The sequence below is a fragment of the Phocoena phocoena genome, chromosome 7, assembly GCF_963924675.1.
Source record: "Phocoena phocoena chromosome 7, mPhoPho1.1, whole genome shotgun sequence".
Taxonomy (NCBI): Eukaryota; Metazoa; Chordata; class Mammalia; order Artiodactyla; family Phocoenidae; genus Phocoena; species Phocoena phocoena.
The window spans coordinates 60,394,099-60,415,764 of NC_089225.1; the positions used below are offsets into that span (position 1 = coordinate 60,394,099).

The 21,666-nt window shown below is 38.4% G+C and overlaps 1 protein-coding gene across 4 annotated transcripts in view; it reads left to right on the forward strand.

The window, feature by feature from the left end:
* Positions 1–21,666, forward strand: part of OSBPL6 (oxysterol binding protein like 6) — an 87,904-nt gene that overhangs the window by 58,059 nt on the left and 8,179 nt on the right. For 3 of the 4 annotated variants that reach the window (XM_065881175.1, XM_065881176.1, XM_065881178.1), the window contains 8 exons: positions 438–571; positions 8,644–8,751; positions 10,407–10,544; positions 16,605–16,692; positions 17,495–17,748; positions 18,508–18,645; positions 18,989–19,052; positions 20,562–20,640. In XM_065881175.1, coding sequence (XP_065737247.1) covers positions 438–571; positions 8,644–8,751; positions 10,407–10,544; positions 16,605–16,692; positions 17,495–17,748; positions 18,508–18,645; positions 18,989–19,052; positions 20,562–20,640 — 1,003 coding nt within the window. The remainder of the gene's footprint in view (positions 1–437; positions 572–8,643; positions 8,752–10,406; positions 10,545–16,604; positions 16,693–17,494; positions 17,749–18,507; positions 18,646–18,988; positions 19,053–20,561; positions 20,641–21,666) is intronic. The other variant, XM_065881179.1, reaches the window with a different exon arrangement.

A 21,666-nucleotide genomic window follows, 5' to 3' on the forward strand; every position in this document is an offset into this window, starting at 1 on the left:
TGGGTGCACACTTTGGGGAAATAATTTTTGATAGTTCTAAATGATTTGCATGAGGCTTCATTGTACACAGAACTGCTCAAATATTGCCTTCAAATATAGCAGAGTAAAACTTGTTCCCTTTCCCTTCTAGGAATTATAGTTTAGTTTCTAAATATTGAAATTTAAAAATTGATAATTTTATATACTGCTTCCAGGTCTTTGTTGGCTTATCTGGTTTGAAATGCTAAAACTTTCATCCTGATTAATTACCATTCCTGTATTTGTTTTGTGTATAGATATTCTGGTAGATTCCATTTTAGGGCTGACTTTCAATTAGACTGTAACATAAACTTTCCAGAAAATATCTGTGCATGAGTCAAAGTACTGAGAAGTTTATAATTTTGTATATTCTTTCTGGATCCATTTGATCTTTGTTTCTTACTTTTCTCCCCACACAGTGCATTCTCTTTTGAAGTCAGCGTTTAATAGCATAGCTATAGAGAAGGAGAAGCTTAAGCAGATGGTTTCTGAGCAGGATCACAATACAGGCCACAGCACACAGATGGCACGGCTCCGACAGTCACTGTCTCAGGTAAATGAGAGTGTTTCTTTCACTCTCATAATACATTCCTAACCCTATAAGCCAAAGATGGGGGTGGAGGCAATCCATTATGGGAATGGCACATCATCTGAAATTCTCCCAAGACATTGCAGTGTCAATATTACATTTTATTACTTTTCTTCCAAACAATATCAAGGTAAGAGTGAAAATCAACCAAACTTGCTTGCAAACATAATTGCTATTTTGTCTGATTGAATACTTTTAATGCCTCTCTGTAGTCATTATAAGGCAGTCCCTGGTTTAAAAAAAAAAAAAATCGTGCATTTATACATGATTTACATACACATTTAAACAGTTATGTTCCAGAATATGTTTGATCCAATGTCAAATAGACAAAATCTGCCAGATCTTCCACACTTACTATTTTTTCCCACTTACATTTTAATCTGTTGAAAATTACTGATAACTATTACCTATTTTTTCTATTCTGATTTACACTCTTAGGATTTTCTTCCTAGGTTATGCTCCCTGAGGCTAGACTCTTATATATATTTCAGTATATATTTTACACTATAATAAATATTACTCAATATATATTATATTGATCTTATTAATACTAATCAAGTCCCTGTGTATTTCAAGGTTGAAATCTCTGTTAAAAATCCTTTAAAACTGCCCTTATGCTTTCTTACACTGAGCACTTCCTCTGAAATACTTTCATTTAGTCTATAAATTAACCTTTAAAACTTCCTTTGAGACTTCAATGTTGTTATTGATTTTGTGTGAGAACTCAGTGTTTATATAAAATATTGTTCACTTCCTGGTGCCTTGGATCAGAGCGAAGGAGCAAGCAAATCCTGGGTAAGTGGTTTTCCATGTGGATCAGCTCCTGCTTGAGGAGTTTCCCTCAGTTCCTGAAAATTAGACCTAAACTGGTCTCACCATGTTTTATGTACCTGACCTGTCAGCTTCTTTTCAGCGTTAAGTTTCACGTTATTGAATGCTGTTTTCTGGGCCACACTTTCTGCTGTTTGCCATCAAATACTGTCAGTTGAGGTGCATATGCTGCTTCCAGTGCAAAACTAGGGAACTCGAGAGCCTGAGCATTCAAAGTGGCAACTGTGTTCCAGTCTTCAGAGGGCTTCCTTCACATGCACACTTGAACGGTTGCCCTGTACTGATCTCATGTCATGTATCTGTTGAACACCTAGTCCATGTTAATCGATCTTCTGAATCGTGATCCTGAAAGGATCATGAATCAGAAAGATCAAAATAATGGTTAGTAAACATCTTGTATGTCATCTTATAAATGTGTCAAATACACTGTTGTCCCCCTACATGTTGCAGTGTTTTTCTTCTCCCTAAGGATTGAAGTCTTAGTGGTATGAGATAAGCTTGTACTAAGAAAAATAAGAAAATATGCTTGTTTCCCACCTGCTTGCTTTTATTTGCTTGTTGGTAAGACAGAGAATAGTAAACACATCTAAGTTTGGGAGGTCAGGTGAGATTAGAAATGGTGATGAAGAGAAATTTTAAAGCAGTCATTCATTTGTTCATTCATTCATTGTGTTTCATTCAACTACTGTACTTTAGGTACAGTGCAAGGTATAGGACACCAGGTTAAAAGTAGCCCTGGCCATGTTCCCAGGAAGTTCATGATCTGACTACTGAGATGAGCAGTATTTACTCAGGAAACAATTAAATGGACCATGCTGTAGTCCATTCCCAGTGGCACATGAGTGGTGCAGATTTCTAGGGCTCTGCGTGTTCAGAGAAATGAGAGATGCCTGAGCTGTGAGCAGACCCAGAGATCAGGTTCGTGGAAGAATTGGTCCTTGATGGACCTTAGGAGACAGCAGCAGCTGTTACCAACCTGATAAAAGTGAAATTACATCAACTTGCATGCTTTGGGTTAAATGTTTCCTTCTCTTGTCTAAACATGTATTTGCATCTAGACTTAGAGCCTCAATAGATTTTTGTTGGATTATTTGCAAGGGGCGGGGCGTGTTATATTTACTTCGTTTTCTTGAACTCAAAAAATGTGAAAATAATTTGGGACTATAAAGATAGTTATACCCTGTCCACTAGCGAATTCAGTGCTTCCAGTTCTGTGTTATCACAGCATCTTGGCTGTGTTCACATCCTTGTGTCTGTACATACCTTCCCATTGGGTGGGTTGTTTCCTCCTGAGCTCTAGGGCTCAGGAGAGAGGCCCTGGCAGAAAGATGTGGATACCCCCGTATATCGGTGAATTTATAGATGTTGATAAATTGTGTTTTCAGTCAGAATAAAAGAGGCCAATGGAGCTGCCATAGAGAACATTAGTATTTAAAGGACAAGCTGAAAAAAAAAAAAAAACCAAGATCCTTTGATGGAAACCCAGGGTAAACAGCTGACAAATTTAGATAGCTATGATCATTGAGATCAAGGGTAAACAGTTTTGATAATTTCAAGAACGGAAAGGTTAACAGGGTCTGACTTAGCAGCAAATGATATATGGACTGAAAGTCAACCTTGAATTTGGCAGTCATCTAAGTTTGTTTGTGTCATGAAGGGAAGGAACTAGCAGATAAGGAGACATTGAAGATGGGAAACAGTTAGCTGATGTAGCCATCCTGATTGGCTAATTCTGTTGTTTTCATTGTGCCTCTTTAAATATAGCACTAAGGATTGAACAAGATATGAAATAGCTTGAGTACATTGAAACAGCTGTTCTACATATGTTTCTATGTTAATATAACTTCACATTATAGTGTGATTTTAGGTAGCCTAAAGACATCTTTGATCCTTATTCAGGTATCATCAGTTAAAACCCAGATATTTTTTTAATGAACAGTTACCAATTCAAGTCTCCCCCCCAGAAAGGGAAGGAGAGAGAGAGACTGTTTAAATAACTTCTTAGATTAGTCTTACGTTTTTAAAGCTTATTTTTTATTTGACATAAGTCTGATTTGATAAATGTCTGATGATTAAAATGCAGCTTTTCAATAAAGCTTCTAAATATATCAACTTGGCAAATCCCATCATCCTTTTAGAAGGTACATAGCATAATACAATAAGTAAAATTAGCATTCTTCACTACATGCTCAGCATAAATTTTTACCTGCCTTGGGCATGTAATAATTTGCAAGGCTGAACAGTATAATGAATTTCTCTTCTAAAGTAATATTTCATCCCTGATCTATACGTATACAAAAATGTACATAATTCTGTTATTTTACCCCATGAAACTTTAAAAGTAAACTTTTACACCTGAAAGGCAGCATAGTTGTTGGATTTACACCTGTAGGACAAGGTATTTTGTGTGGCATGTAGCCCTTTGTAAATGACCTTATTTCACAGCAGCTATAATTTTATGTACTGAACACCAAAATCAAATAGTATATAGTAAGCCTATGGTAAACTCGGCACCCTAGATTACTATAAGGAAAGATTCAACTTTCCTTGAGTCTGTTCTCAATACGTTACACTCCGTCACTATTACCAGTTTGATTTCTGGCCCCAGAGTTTGTACACAGCTTGTGCTAAATGCATTGGGTGTTGGGTCCATACAGATGTGAGCAGCAGAATATGACCCAGTACTCAGTCTAGAGTTACTGAATTTCATTAAATCAGTACGGCATCCACCGTTAGATGTGCCATCCTTCTGTGCATTACTAAGAAGGAAAAAACTGTCAATTAAACTGACCAGTGCTTCAGAGGTGTTAATGTTTGAGGAATTGTGCATATTAGAATCAGTGAAACGTGGTATGTTTGGGAATGTAAGCAAAAACATTGGCTTAAGGCACATAGCAGCATAATTAAGATCCCAGTCATAGCGTTTACCATCCTTCCTGTCTACAACATTTTATACATCCAAAATAAGTATTCTGTGTTGGGATAAATGTTTTAAGTGTATTTGTTCCTGAATTTCAGAGTTCCCTGAGACTTGGCCAAATTTGTTGTGTATGAAGATATTCTTCATAGAATCCTTTACATCTTTTTTTTAGCTATCCAGTAACTTTAAATTGATGTCATTTTGGACATAATTTGGCAATATTTATTAAAAGCCTTAAAAATATTTTACCCTTTGACCCTTTGGTCCATGGCTGATATGTATAACCTAAGGGGTTAATGCTGAATGTAGAAAGCCTATATGCACATAAACGTTCATGGCAGCATTATTTATCCTAATAAAAATCAGTAACAATGTAAGTGCCCAAGAGTAGAAAATAATCACTTGTTCCTCAGTTATTAAAATCACATTTGTGAAGAGTTTGAAACATAAAATAAATATCTGCGTACAAAGAATAAGTGGCAGACACAGGATGTAGAGTATGTTCCCATTAAATAATGTGGAAAATGCATAAGAAAAAAAGCTAGAAAGAACTATACCAAGCTACCAGGCTTCCCTGGTGGCACAGTGGTTAAGAATCCGCCTGCCAGTGCAGGGGACACGGGTTCAAGCCCTGGTCCAGGAAGATCCCACATGCCGTGGAGCAACTAAGCCCGTGTGCCACAACTACTGAGCCTGTGCTCTAGAGCCCATGATCCACAACTACTGAGCCTGCATGCCACAACTACTGAAGTCCGCACGCCTAGAGTCCGTGCTCCCCAACAAGAGAAGCCACCGCAATGAGAAGCGCACGCACTGCAACAAAGAGTAGCCCCCGCTCACTGCAACTAGAGAGAAAGCCCGCGTGCAGCAACGAAGTCCCAATGCAGCCAAAAATAAATTAATTAAATAAATAAATTTTAAAAAAGAAAGAAAGAAAGAAATATACCAAGCTACCAGAAATTGGTTGATTGGGTAGTAAGGTATGAATTTTTAAAAATATTTTTCTACTTTTTTGTGTTTTCCAAATACACTATAATCGTATTTTTTTAATAAAAAACAAGGTGATTTTTAAGAGATACCCAGGTTCTTGATAGCTCTAGCTTTGACAGTTTCCATACTCATATTCTCACTCCTTTTCAACCAGTTTTGCTTTTATCTGAAGCGTTTAAGTCTTCTGGTGATCCCATATTGCCATGTTTCATATCCTTCTCCAGCCTTCAGGCTTCTATGTGTCCTTCCCAGAACCCACAGTTCCATTCAGTAAAATGCATATGCTATGCCAGAGTCTCACCCAGTCTAGGGTAAATTTTCACCCATTGTCTGCCTAGGAGGGTGAATGGTAGTTAATAGCCAAGGAGGTGAGGATTTGGGCAATTAACTCTGGCTCAGAACTTCAAGATGGTGCCTTCTTTTATAGATGGGTCAGGAATTATGTATTTCTTGGATATATTACGCTTGAGTGTGTATGAGGGACATGAGGTGTGGGGAAATGAGTATACTTTGCAGAGAGTTTGTAGTTCCGTCTGAACTCACTTATAGAAGCAAGTAGTGAGACTTCCTAAAGAATCTAGGCACAGTTCCTGAGCCTGAGGCTGCTTCCTGCCTGCTAGGCCTTGGCTCCGTCTGCCACTCCTGGAGCAATGTTATTACTCACAAGTTTCCATGGCTTTTCTTGCTCATGAGCTGGTGCAAGTGGCTGACGACGTGCCTCCTTTTCCCTCGCTTCACCACTGTACAGACTCCTCGGGTGCATTCTGTATATTGTTTCTGCCATCAACTGGGCTCTTCTATGTTAATTATCACCAATAGTGTCATTTCACTGAAAATATCCGTATACCTCGATGTTCCCAAGGATGCTTCCATAATATCGTTGTAGAGAAAATAGGTGAGCTTCAGGGAGGGAAGTAACAAATGTGGTCCTGAGCACTCCCTAAGAGCGCTCATGGCGCTTGGTTGTAGCCAACTTCAAAATAGTCTGTGTGATTGAGGCAAAAGGAGGAGCCGTCCTGGCAGGACACACAGGAATGGGCTGTTGCATGCTCCGCATCTGCTTACACTCTCTGCCCTTGGGGTTGCCAGAGTTGCAATAGTATTTATTTCCGCGCTTTTTTGTGCCACGTAACAACGTTTTTCTACCACTGCATATATATTATTAATACAATATTCCTTTAATTTTCAGCTCATTTCCTATTGATATTATTAGCTAGAGGCCACCTTGTGTGCCTTCACACACACCTGTAGGCAAGATTACATTTAATGAATACTGGATGAGATGACCGCTTAAATGGGAATTTAACTTTCTTAAACATCCAGAGCAAACAATTCTCCAAGTTTCCTTATAAATGGGAAACTTGTGTGTAAAACTCCCACCCTCTGAAAAAAACATTATTTATCCTTGCCCTTGAGTTTTTGTGGGGTTTGTTTTGTTAACTCTGTTCCAGGGGCAACAGAAGTTGCAGTCGCTCTGGAGGAACCCTTAGTTGAGGTTTGTGTGAAACCCTGAAGCCGTGAATGTGCTTCTGCAATTAAAACCGTCAAACAACCTACAACAAGGCCTCCTACTTCCAAGACAACAAAATATATCTGGTTCTAATTATTTCAATAACTAAGACAGCTTTCAGTACACTTGTGGACAGAAAAATAATGAAAGAACAAATAAGCATATGTAGTCACAAAGAATATGAATGATACAGTATTTTTTTTTCAAATTTCAAGTGTTCGAGATTTTGCTCCAAGAAAAATGATCCTGAGCACTTTTGCAGAATATAAAGATAATAGGAAGCACATGGTTTATTTACTAAAAAAGTAATCACCTTTTTTCTCGCTAACACGTCCCTGTTTTCTCAGAGAACTGGACACATATTTCCTCCTGTCTGCAATATGACTGTAGGATCTGTGTCCACCTTTAATCCATCAATACTTGACAGCCCACAAGACCAAGTGTGTTCTATTTTACACATATTTTACAAACTGGTTCTAAAGACTTTAAACAAAAGCCAAAAGCTGTGAGTGAACAGTTTTCTTCTTAAAAAGCAAAAGCTGGGATGAAGGGAGAGGGGCTGTTCTCCATGTCCAAGGATTCTGCACCACTCAATGCAAGTGTGAAGTTGAGCCACTGTGTAATTTATCCTGGGTGATTTAATAGATACAGAGTTATAGTTATGCTGTTATATTTGTCTATGTATTGGTTTACCGTAGTCATCGACTCTTTACAAAGAAAAGCAGAATCCTCACTCCCTGGGACAGATGTGCTCTTCAGTAAGTCCTGACATTTACCTTTTGCTCTGAAACATTCACTTCCATCTTCTAATTGCTGGTTTTAATGGAAAGGAAAGGAGCTGTCCAGCTTTTCACTGGGCTTTGTCCTCACAAAGGTCTTTTACTTGAGACTTGGTGTAATCCAGTCAGCTACATGTGTCTTCTGTATATGGAACAGGTTCCCATGCACTAATGTGCTCCATGTGCCTCTGTCCACAGGGCCCCTGTTAGGGAGCCCATGCTTATGTAAAGCTGTTCTCTTCCTGCCCCACCCTCTAAACTGGGTTGTAGCAGATGGTGTTTTACTGATGCTGACTTAGGATGTGTTAAAAGTCATGAGATGCAGGTAGCTTGGAGTTAGTTTCCTTTTTGTAATATGTTCTTTATTATACTTGTCGATGTTTACACTGTTCAAGGAAGGCATCTTTGGTCTACGTGTGAGTTATTTCTGCGGTACAGTCACAGGTATTAATTACGTGCTCCTAGAAAGTGGAAAGACAACTATTTTCTTTCACTAGACTAAAATATAGCTCTAAAATATAACTCTAGATATAAAATAAAGCCAGTTCATTGTTTACTACATTTCCAAATAATTTTTAAGATACCTGGTTTTGAAACAACTCCCAAATTTTAGAAACTAAAACCAAAAAAAAAAAAAAAATGGAAAGAATCAATCATTTTTATCCTAGGGTGTAAAATGTGATATATATGTGGTGGTAGACTGGGCTTGGGTGTAATGGAACTGACTGTAAGGGAGAGAAAATTCCATGAATCATTCTTATGAAATCCATGAACTCTTTCAACCCACTAACCTACTAAGTAGTAGTCTTATATTGCAAAAAAATGAGTGCCTTAATTCTGAGCCATTTATCTCCTTCTTACCAGGGGGATCTGGCCTATGGTGGCTCCAAAAGTTTCAGCTAAGAACATCATAAGACTTTGTTGTCTAAAGTGTACCTGTGTGCTTGATCTGCTTTATGCTTGCTTCACAACTTGAAATTACATATGCGGTTTTTGTTATTTTAAGGCACTCAACCAGAATGCTGAACTAAGGAGTCGGTTGAACAGAATACATTCAGAATCTGTTATTTGTGATCAGGTTGTCAGTGTAAATATTATTCCTAGCCCTGATGAGGTAAGACTCATTTTTAATAGATGTAGAATACTTATTTTATAGCACCTAAATCTACTGCCTATTTTTATTTATTTTTATACAGTTCTTTCACTGCTGATACGATTCCCAGCATAAATATGTTCTTTGGAGTGAAGGATGTACATGAGCTTGACATCATTGATTATTGGTGATCAGTTGTCTGTTTTTATTTATTCCTGTGTTCATCTCATGCTACTGAATATTTAGTTTGTATATACTCCAGCTTGTGAATTTTCTCTCACTCTTCATTTGAAATATTTCTTATCATCAATGGCCCATGCAATGTTGAAAACAAACTCTTTCAGCTGAGAAGGTGCTAAATAAAAGTTTGCTTAAGGTTTGTTTTAAAAGTCCTATCTAAGAAGAGGAGTCACCTGACCTTGCTAAGATGCTACTATTAGTGCTGCTACAGGTCCTACTGATGATGATGCTAATAATTAATGGTTAACGTGTGTCAAGTGAATGCTTACTGTGTGCTTGGCATTGTGCTAACCCAGTTTATACATGTTATCTCATTTCACACCCCCAACGACTCGCTGAGGTAGGTGCTATTACTCCATTTTTCAGAAGAATTTTTGAAGAAATGGTTAGAGGATAGGAGAACATTCAGTATTTGGGCTAAACTTGAGTGTATAATTCTGTTTATAATCCTTTATAAAATTATTATTTTTAGCCATGAGAATTTATACTTTTCAACAGTAATACATGTAACAAGGTGAGAGTTTTAACTAATACTAAGGCCATATTTGCACCAAAAATGTACATTTTTCTAGAAATCTGTGGGTGCAAGTGTTCTGCCATCTAACTGCTTAGGAAATACCATCCCCAGACAGCTTCTCTTTGATGTAAGTTACCCACCCCGCGTCCATCCACCTCCATGGGTCCTGTGATCTCTGATGACACTTATGCCTACTCAACTGCCCAGAATCTAGAGGTATTTCTAAAATTTTGTCATTCAAAAATTAGTCAACAATCTCAGTTTGAATCTTCTTTGCAACTTGAAATGTGTACTAGAATATATATATTTTAGTTCTCTTACATATTTTTCTGATGGAAACTTAAATTGTATCCTTGAAAACAATATTTATTACTTACTGAATAAAAATACAACTTGAAATAAGGTTCAATACTCTAATCATATGTTTCATTGGATAAAATTCATGATCAAACTGGAAAATGACTTTTATATACTCCATCTCAAAAATTAGTCTTCTAGACTGTTTTCTTAGCATATCTCTAGTGGTTTCTACAGATACTGCTTGAGGTGTAGTATACTGGTTAGAATATGGCTAGTTAATGACAAGCCTAAGCATGTGACAAGGAACTTGTCTCCACAGTCAATTCAGGGTATTGATAGGGGCTCAGCCTGTTACATTCCACTTAATATTAATTGAGCATAGATTTAAAATCAACTCACCTTTCATCTGCACCTTTTGGATTCTTTAGGCATATTGGAAGGAAACTTATGCAGTGGTCATTACTCAGTTGCAAGTGAAAATTAGCTGTGGTCACCACTTTTTTAACATATAGTATGAATTTTTCTAGAACTCTGGCTAGTACGTCATGGTCTCATTTGAACAAATAGCCATTCTTACAGGGAAGAAAATGATTACACCATATGCTTTTCTCTTCTGTAGGCTGGTGAGCAAATCCATGTCAGTCTCCCCCTGTCACAACAAGTAGCCAATGAGAGCCGCCTCTCCATGTCGGAGTCTGTCTCTGAGTTCTTCGATGCCCAAGAAGTGCTCCTCTCTGCAAGCTCATCAGAGAATGAGGTAAGGTTCCTTGATGCATCAACCCTAACTGCTTCTGGCCATGAGTTTCGGTTAAAGAAAGTAAGACTGTGGAATTTTTTTTTTTTTAAATATTACAGTAAGATGTCCAAATAGTAGCAAAGCCAAAAGCATGCAAACTATATGGTTTCCATTTACTGAGCCCTTAACACTGGGCACCAACTCAATAGTCACAAATTTGATGAATGAAAAGAAAGAATCAAGATTTATTCTGACTTACCTGTACAGTTCATATTTCAGGGTAAACAAATAGTTGATAACAGACTCCTTTATAGAAGGAGACTAGCTAATAAATACATTAAGCATGAGAAAATAAGAAAATTACCATTCATGTTTGTACATACACACACACACATCCATACACATCTTTACCAGAGACAAGAATTTGAACTTAGAAGGATAATGTCTAGCATATATCTAGTTGGCTAATTATCATTTTTGGAGGTTACCACTGGCTACCATAAAAGCGTTATTGGATTGCTTGTCATGCCCGTGAATCTTGACAAGGTTTGGAAACAAGAAATCTCTTCCTTGGTCAGGTTGCAGAAATTCTTTTACTGAAATTTAGTCAAGTACACTTAGAATTTTTTTTTTTCTTTTTTGGCATGGGAGAAGCAGCCAAAACTCTTTCCCACACAGTTGTTTAAGAATTTTGTCATTTGAGATTACAAATCTGTACTGCATTTTTACAAAAAGGAGATGAAATAGTTGCTAAGTGTTATTTCCATATGCATGGAAAATAGATTGAAAGGAAAAATCCTGACAATTAGTAGTAGTTATTTTTGGCTGTTTGGAAGTATGAGTGATTTTAGAAACAAAAATAAGTGGAAAATAGAAAGAAAGAGTGAACACATCACTTTTCTAATGGAGAAAAGCTAAAACAGAATTCTTGTATCAGGTACTGAATTTGTTACCACCTCAAGCTAGGCGCTTGCCTCTCAGATTCCAAGTCATACATTAAAAGATTCACAGAAACTCCCATTCACAAGACAGAGAACTAGTTTAATGCTAGTTCTACATGCTACCAGCATTTTTTTCTCTGACTCTCCCTTTTCTGGGCTTCCGTTGTTGACCCAGTTCTTTGTCCTTATTCAGGCAGACAAACTTAACTATACATTATCTGGGCTTTGACCCATCATCTGATAAGTTTATAGCATAGCCCTATGAGAGCAACCTAATTTCCCTATTTCTAGTTCTTGGGGTCACATTCAACTGGGCACCCAGTTGCCACTTGCACCAGCCACTGGCAATGCAGAAATGAAGAGGATGTGAAGCAGGTTACATGCATGAGTCCAAGCAAGATGGTGGTGCTACCCCCGTGAAAGAGTGGACCAAGTGGCCGATAAAGGGACAAGGTAGTAGATGACAGAGGCGTGTGGAGTTGATATACTCACTTTAAGGCATTGTGAGTTTATCAGACCTCCCAGTGGAGTTATCTGGCAACCTGTTGGATATTCAGGTCTACAGCTCAGGGAGAAAGCAGGTCTAAAGAGAGAGCAAGAGTCAGCTCAGGACCCACCCAGCCACCTGCCTGTGAGACATTGCCACCTGGGTGCTCCACAGACTGTCTAATTCAGCATGTCCAAGTGAATTAATCCGCAGCCCCCGTACACACATGCACGCACACACCCCCCAAGGGGAAAAACTCAAACTTACCCATACTTCTCATATTGCTTTTCTAAGTGCTTTTCTCCCCAGTTGTTCACATCAAATACCTGAGTTGCCTCAGTATTTCCCTTCACTACCACCCATAACCCATGTTGATTTAGTCATCGGGTTCTGTAATTTCTGTCACCTAAATACTCTCAGATACATACATTTTCCTAAAGCTTCACTGCTGCTACTGCAATTCAATCCTCCATCAGCTCCCCACCTAAATTACCCTGTCAGTCTCCATAACTAGTTTTCCTGCCTCCTTTATTGCCTCCACGAATCCATTTTCCACTGGGCACCCTGGCTAATCTTTCCAAAATGCAAATCTGATGATGTCCCTATTCCCCAGTGTCCAATACAAACTCCTTAGCTATCGTACAAAGACTCATAATCTGGTCTCTGCTCTCAGCTGCAGCTTCTTGCAACCTCTCTTCTTCTGGTGCCCTCCAGAGGCCAATGGAGTGCTTCCTGCAGTTGTCAATTTGCTCCAGACACTCCTTGTCCGTTGCTGAAATAAGGAAAGTGACTCTCTCCTACAACCCGCACTGGAAAGAACTAAGCTATACATCTGTTCTTTGTGACTGGATCTTACAGGTTTTCATAAAATGTCTGTGTTTTACTTAAATCTTTCCCCTTTATCACAACACTCAGTCTTAAGTATTTGAAGAAGCTGGACCAGGAGATAAACCCAAGTGACAGGCACCTCCATGTTCTCAAGGTTGTTCTTCCCCTTAGGCTAAGACTTTGTTCCTGAGGCAACCTCATCTGCCCAAGTTACCAAGTTCCCTTGTGATGAGATGCCCCCAGAAGGCTCCTTGAGTCTCTGGACAACAGACTTGGCAAGCCCACCTGGTTGGTTTACTGTACATGTGAGAATCCTAGTCGCCGCTGCAGGGTGGGCTCAACTGCATATCCTGCATGACAGCTGCCAAAGGCTCTTGGGCCCCTGCATTGCCGCCCACCCTGGCTGAACACTTCCAGCGCCACGCGGTCAAATCGCTCACTCACTTCAGCCTACTCAAAAGTCACCTTCTGAGAAGCCTACCCTGGATGCCCTACCTACAGTGTAGAGCTACCATTTCCTCCTCACCCCTGACCTTGCACGTGCCTCTTCCCTTCTGATTTTTTTTTCCATAATGCTTATCACTATCCAACAAAATATATATTTCGCATGTCTATTGTGTGTCTCCCCCCACTAGAGTGAGGGCAGAGATTTCACCACTCTGTCCCCAGCACTAGAACATTCTGGTGAACCAGGAACTCAGTAAATATTTGCTAACTGAATGAAGGAAAGAATGCTTATAGCTCATTACATATGATTAATCGGAGAAACATCTGGGCCTTAGCTGTCTTACGTTAACATTTTCCATAACTGAGAGAAAAATCTTTATGTGCTTCACTTAATGAATGCACAACCTCTTTAAAAAAAAATGTTCTTCTCACTTCCAGAATGATCTACTTCCTTGCCTTTTAAACTTGTTTCTGCAATGCTGCATGCCTGGTCGCAGTTAGAAAAAAATATTTCCTGAACTCTTTTGAATCCCAAACCTCTTAAAGAGAAATATTTGGCTCCAAGACTTCTTGAGCATGGGAGAGAAAACTAATATATATTAATTGTTTCATTATAATATGGCAGAGCCTTAACTTTATATACAGGACAACATGAGTGGACCATAGCCAGACTGCCCATCCTTAGCTACTGCTCACACATACGATAATCTAGATCTTATTCAGGGCCCACTGTCATTGTAGAGTTCTTTTATATTCTACACGGAACTTTCTACATGGGCATGGATATTGGACTATTTCTATCATATATTAGTTTGGGTGAAATTAGAAATTGAAGAGGACTAGACTGTTTATAGCTTCTAAATGTTCATGTAATAAACATGCACGCAACATGAATTAGGTTCAGGCAGGCCTTTGTCTTCTCTTAACATAATTGGATGTGATTAGCTTTTTTCAGAGAAATCACATGGAAGAGTTTGATTTACTTTTTATTTCTATCAAGGTTTAGAATGTGGCTTTCATGGGCCTAAAGGTTTAGCCTTCCATTTAGTTGCAGTCAATGAGAACTGGAAGCCAGCTGCAGTGGGAAAATACAAATGAGAAAAAGACTTTATTCTCAATTTGCTATCTTCATAGCATTGCTCAGGGTGCAAAAGCAAAACTATCATTATTCATTTACATGAAATCATTCTGAATATAACTCTATCTCCCTAAATATATGAATTCTCCCCAACTCTATTAAAAACATCAGCAATAAATCCAGAAACCTTAAACGCAAAGGCTGATGGTTTTTATTACATACAAATTTAAAACTTTTACATGGCCAAAAAGAGTGGCATAAACAAATTAAAAAATAAATTGCAAACTAGAAAAAAATGCAGTTTATATGACAAGCTGAAAAATGTGTGAAAGATAAGACAGCAGTTTCACTAAAGATGAAATTCAAACTAGAGATCTTTTATGTGTGTTAGGTAGATACATACTAATATAGATTGATAATGTATAGTGTTTAAGTGGGTGTGAGAGATGGATGCTCTCATATACTGATGATGAGAACAAAGTAATACAGTACAATCTTCCAGGAGAGCAATTTGGCAACATACAGCTAAAGCCTAAAAGAGACTCATTTGACCCAGCAGTTTCGCTTCTGGGAATAAATCTTAATGAAATTGCCAGACAGATTCACAGAAATATGTTTACAAGGATGTTCATCCAAGTATTGTCTGTAAGTAATAAAAAATTGGAAGCCACGTGAATGCTGGTTAAATTCCTTGTGTTATATAACTGTAATGAAATACGTTGCCATTCCAAGTAAGGATGAAGAGCTATATTTATAAGAATGGAAGTATATTCAGAACACTATAAAATAGTATGTAAAACAATCCCCTTTTTCAGTATCTAAAGATAAACGTATCAGTGTGTTTACATAGGCGTTTTGAAATTGGGGGTAGTACCTATGAAATGTTGAAAGTGATTTAGGTCATAGAATGGATGATTTTCATATCATCTGTTTAGCTTCATGTAATTTCTAACTTTTTACGATAAGAATGTTTTGTTTTTATGTGAAGAAAAAATAACAGCATATTTCCATTTTGAAGATAGTAAATAAGTATCAACAGCTTTCTTTCCTATAGTAGAAACATTGGTTTTCCCATTCCTCTGAATGGCTCTACAGTACTTCTCTGTTTTCTTATCTGCTCTGTCTCTAAATCCCCTTAGTACATATGTTGCCCCTTAATTTTATTCTTTTTTTTTTTTTTTTTTTTTGTCTGTGCTGGGCCTTCGTTGTGGTGTGCGGGCTTCTCTAGTTGCAGCACGCAGGCTCTAGAGCACATGGGCTCAGTAGTTGCAGTGCGCATGCTTAGTTACAGTATGTGGGATCTTAGTTCCCTGACCAGGGATCAGACCCAGGCCGCCTGCACTGGGAGCACGGAGTCTTAACCACTGGACCACCAAGGAAGTCCCTGCCCCTTAATTTTATTCTTATGTGAATTTTGGTTTCATTTTAGTTCCATGTTTCTCTCACGTAGAGAATGGCTTAATTCTCGATTTCTCCCTGTCCCTAAATCCTTCTCCCCTGCCCCCAGATAATCTGCCAAATTTTGTCCGTATACTTCAGATGTGGTTCCCAAATGCAGTTTTACTACTTGATCCTTACTGTGGCCATCTTAGTGTTACTAGTCAGTATTTCTTACCCAGATCTATGTAGGATCCTATTGTCTGGCCTCCCTAGGGAAAGCTGCTGAGTGTCTTCCTGAGAATTAAATATGACTCTGTCATTTCCTTGCATTTAATAACTCATATGATTATATTGTGAACCCTTTATGTTGACATGAAAAGCCCTTCACAGTCGGACCTCATCTCGTTCGCCCTGTCCTCTGTTACAGCCACTCGACTTCTTAGCACTCCTAGAATAAATGTTTCTCTCATGGTCCTTGCTGTTGCACACTATCCCTTCTTCTTGTGCTTCTCCCCCTTCTAACAACTGGGCAACTCCTGCATCCTCCAACACCCAGTTCAAATACTACTTCCTCCAGGCAGCCTGTCCTGACTCCTCTAGGGGGATCCATAGGGCCTCCTTTTTTTGCACATTCTTACTGTGTTGAATTGAAACATTTCTGGTTATGCACTGGCCTCCCCCAGCGTCTCAGCCCAACTAAGACAGAAAGCTACTTAAAGACAGGGCTGCTTTCTGGCAATCCTACATTCTGGCTCACGGGGGACCCTCAGGTGTTCATTGCACATATGCCACATACAGTTCCCACTGTGACCTCTGCTTCTCATTTAGGCAATATCCTGTTGTTTTTCACTGTTTGATTTTTCTGAACTTTCAAGACTGAATGAGAATTCTGATCCTTTCTACGTTCTTCCCTTCCTTAGGCTTCAGATGATGAGTCTTACATCAGTGATGTGAGTGATAATATATCTGAAGACAACACCAGTGTTGCAGACAACATTTCTCGGCAAAGTATGCATCCTTTGAGCTTCCAGGTGGTTCTATCTACATGCCAAGTTACAATGCTGATGATTCAATAAACAATCATTTTGACCCCCTCGCTAATTTTTCCTTTTGCAGCTGATCAATAAATTTTTACTTGTATAATCTGGTGAGGTAAATGGTTGAAAATTTTGTTAGGTAGATGGTTAAAAGAAAAAGTTTAAATATCATATATTAATGCATATATGTGGAACCTAGAAAAAAGGTACAGATGAACCGGTTTGCAGGGCAGAAGTTGAGACACAGATGTAGAGAACAAACGTATGGACACCAAGGGGGTAAAGCGGCGGGGGGTCGGGGTGGGGGTGTGATGAATTGGGAGATTGGGATTGACATGTATACACTGATGTGTATAAAATGGATGACTAATAAGAACCTGCTGTATAAAAAAATAAATAAAATTCAAAAATTACATAACAATAATAATAAAAGACATACAGAAAAAAAAGAAAAAGTTTAGTTCTTGGGCAAAGCAAAATTTTGTGTCCTTCGTATTAAATATATTTAATTTTTAGAAGTTTGACTTGTCTTTTATTGTGTAATACTTAGTATATTTAACACTTTGTTTAAAAAACTGTATGTTGATGTTTTGTGCATTTATCAGCAACCTTGTATTGAAATAATTCTCTTCTCTCTTGAGAGAGTATAATGAAGGCTTAAGAAATGTATCACAATCAGAATTATTTGAAAGGGTTCCTACCCTCCCAGGTTCTGGGAAATAAAGAAAGCAAGATCTCTTTCACTGTGATTCTCCTCTTTCTCCCTCTTCCAGTCTTGAACGGGGAGCTTACAGGAGGAGCCTTCCGAAACGGACGTCGAGCACGCCTGCCAGCTCCCTGTCCCGACACCAGTAACATTAACCTATGGAATATCTTGAGGAACAACATTGGTAAAGACCTGTCTAAAGTCTCCATGCCTGTGGAGCTAAACGAGCCACTCAACACTCTGCAGCATCTCTGCGAGGAAATGGAGTATAGTGAGCTTCTGGACAAGGCTTCGGAAACGGACAGTCCCTATGAGCGCATGGTAATAAATAACAGAGCAGCGCCCTTTGGAGATTTGCCAACCCTAGACCTGGGCTAAGGCAGAATTCATTTTGATAGCATATTTGGTTGTTGCCTAATACTCTCACCGCATAGGTAAGAGGAATCCATTGCATAAACCGGGCAGGGCCAGAAAGATCCAGATACCTCTACTGAAAGATACACACTTTGTGACTTATTCTTGGTTCTGGGTGGTTCTAAAGTTAGAATGAAAAGGTATCACCCTCCTCACAGGTTTAAGACATGCCTAGCCTTGTTTTATCAGCTTTTCCTGAATGCCAGGGGAGCCTGTTTGTTCAGGAACTTAGGTCTGAGAAAGTAACCTCCTGTTTGTTCTTTGCCCTGGCCTCTCTACTCCATGTGATTGTGGAAAACTTGACCTGCCCTCTGAAAAGCACCACCAGCCACAGCCCTCCTGCTAAGATTGTGCAAATGGCATAACCTATACACTGGCTTTCAGAACCTTTGAACTCTGTGATACTCAGGAAATTGGACAGACAGATAAATGAAGAATATTTGGCTTCAGTTGTCTGCTGGTTCCCATGAAGAGAGTTTAACCTCATTTTCAATTATCTCTTTTTCCCTATGAGTATATGAAGAGTCTGTGCAAAACATAGAAAATGCAAATGCCATCAAATGAGCACCCACTGATGGGGATGTATAAAATCTAGAGGAATAAGAGACAAACAGACCTGGAAGTAGTCTCTCCTATATTATTTTCCTTTCTTAAATGTTTTAACAGGTTCTTATTGCTGCATTTGCAGTTTCAGGATATTGCTCCACCTATTTCAGAGCAGGAAGTAAGCCATTCAACCCTGTCCTTGGGGAGACTTATGAATGCATTAGAGAGGACAAAGGATTCCGTTTTTTCTCAGAACAGGTAAGTCCCACTGGACTCAGTGAGTTTCTGTATAGAAACTGTAGGAGTGCTGTTTGATGATGAAAATAGCTTTTTGATAAACATCTGATTGAGGTGGGTTATAATACTAGTTAACAGAAAATTCACTTAGCCTATCTCTATAACTACAACCTCTAAATGTGTTTAAGCATGAAGTTGTAAAAGTTAAAGATTCAGTAATTTACTTATACATTTTGAGAATAATTCACTAATAGAGATGGATGAGTTGAGTAGTTTTTATTTGGGGGTAGCCAATATACATTGTAAAAAATTATCATTTATGGAAGTTTTAACACTGATGTCATTTTTTGTTTTTAATTCCCAGGTTAGCCATCATCCACCCATTTCTGCCTGTCACTGTGAATCCAAGAATTTTGTGTTTTGGCAAGGTTTGTATTTCAATGATCACATCAAAATCCAATTGATGAGCCTATGAGAAAGTTTCTAGTTTCCAAAGTACTCAGTTTAGATTTCTACTTTTAGAACTCAGAGAATATTGGTAGTTGGTGTGGAGTTCAGTTTGAGAAATTAGATTTCTTGATTTAAAGATGGAACCATGTCATCTAGGAGATGGGATTATTTATTTAGGAAGCAAAGCCCTATGGGACAGCAGAGCTCTATGCTGACTATGCCAGCTCAGGGCTATTTCTTTACTTCATTCAACTCATTGTCTGCATCTTTAGCATGGAGGTTATATCTGCTGGCTTCTTGCTTCTTGAGGGTGTGCAAAGAGATCTTAATCCTCAAAGAAAGCTCTAGAACACGTCGTATATGGTCACAGTCCATTTAGGTATATATACATTGCCGTGATTTCTGGTCTTTAACTCACTGAGGCTTGGGGGTTTGGAATGAAGTCTCTACTTGTTCGATTAGAATGTTGCAAACTCGCCTAGAATAAAAAGTTTCAAAACCCCTCTAGAAAGAAAAAAATATATATGTAAATTTACCATTAAGTGTGAATAGTTCCCTCACATTCAGGGGAGGTCCAAAGGGTGCTTCACTGATTGCAGTATGACTCTTCTCACATGTACTTCCTCAACCTAAAAAGGATATGAAATGATAGAGCAGCACTGTGACTGTACTTTATTTCAGATTAAGAAAGTAAATCATTTCTTCTTCTTAACAAAGAGTCAGAAATTTTGTGGAGATAGCACTAAGCTCCCTTATTTCATCAGAATGAGACGGGGCAGTTATTACAAATACACAGATACACCTGAGTACAGGTAAAACATAAAGCCATCGTGTGAGATGAAGTGCTGGGCCCTGGGTGGTATCTTAACAGCCAGCACAGGAACATGTTCATTAAGCTAATCCCACTTTCTCATAAATCTTACCTATCTGTGTTTAGAGGCATTATTTTTTTACTGTTCTCCCAAGTCATGTAACTCTTTAAATATGTATATAAATCAGTCGTACTGCCATACCACAATGTGCAATTACTTTTTCTATACATCACACACACACACACACACACACACATATACATACACACATATATACATATATATATATAAAATATTTCCACCATTTAGTTAAAACTTAAAACAACATTTGTGGAGACGTTAACACAGAGTAGAGTCTATGTATGTGTGTATGTGAATATGCACACATACACACACAGGTTATTCCAAGACTTTACCAGTTTTATTTGTTGAAAACACATATAGAGCATATATTATGGAAAAATATACATAGATATTTGGGGGGTGGTTTTCACAGTTAATCTCACCTTGGGCCATCCTCAGGCACTTGTCTTATTAAAGCAACACTATAGAATCAGTTGGGATTACAAAAGTTTCCTTTGTAAAATATAAAGTGTAATACAAAAGTTCATTTTTCTAGAGTAAATGATTAGATATGGAGTGTATATTTCTTGTCCTCTGCCTTATGTTGTTTAGATATCAGATGGAAAAACAAGTTCTGGGGGAAGTCAATGGAAATCCTGCCTGTGGGAACCCTGAATGCCATGCTTCCAAAGTAGGTTGCGCTCATCTTCCTTTTGGTCTCTTATCTGATTTTTTAAATCATAAATGGGTATTTGAAACTCTGGAAGGTGCCATGGGGCCATTTCCCTGTATGGCCAATGTTTCTGTTAACTTCACCGAAGTTTTGAGACTGGGCCCCGACAAAAGCTAACGAGAACTTTAGCAAATGTGTCGAAGCTTCCTTTTTATCTTTTCACATCCTGCATTCATCAGTCAGTGCCTACCTGTCCCAGTCACCACATTAGTTTGCATTTTATATGAAAACAAAATGCAAACTAAAATGGCTCTTTTTAGCCATTTCTTTTTTATACAATCTATACTTTCACTTTTGAGTTCATCTTAGATCCAGGCACTATTTTTAATGTTTAGTTCATTAAGGAAGTGATAGAATCCTTTTATGGTTGTTTTCTAGAGGATATAGCCTATACATCTTAAAATTAATTGAAGTTTTCATTGAGGCCAAAGGCTTGATTGTTTTTCTTTCTTTCTTCATTTGGTTGATTTTTGTTCTGTTTTGTTATTGTCTATTTGAATGACAGAATTTGCTGGTAGATTCAATATAGAGGACGGTGGGGAGAGGGAGGAATTCCCAGGGCCACAAAATAAACTTTCAATATTTACAAACTCATGAGGAAGAGAGTTTTCCATAGTGCCTACATCATACCAATTCATAAATTTTTTAGAAACCCAGAAGCATTTCATTTTGAAACAGTGTTTTATTTGAACATATATGTAATGCGCAAATTTAAAGGTGAGTAGAAACCGTCATCGCCTTCCTTGGCAGAAACTCAGTAACCTTACTCTCCAGAATTTGTATTAGATTCATGCCATCTATGCTCATCAGTCTTTTCCCAAAGAATTATTCACATATTTGGCCTTAACTCACAGCATGAAACAATGTCCTCAGAGTAGTCTTTCTTGAATGTACACCGTACTCTCTCCTCCCTGGGACCCTACTGTGATGGCCCATTGCCTATAGGGTAAGTCCAGACTCACTGGTGGGTCATTAAGGGCCTTG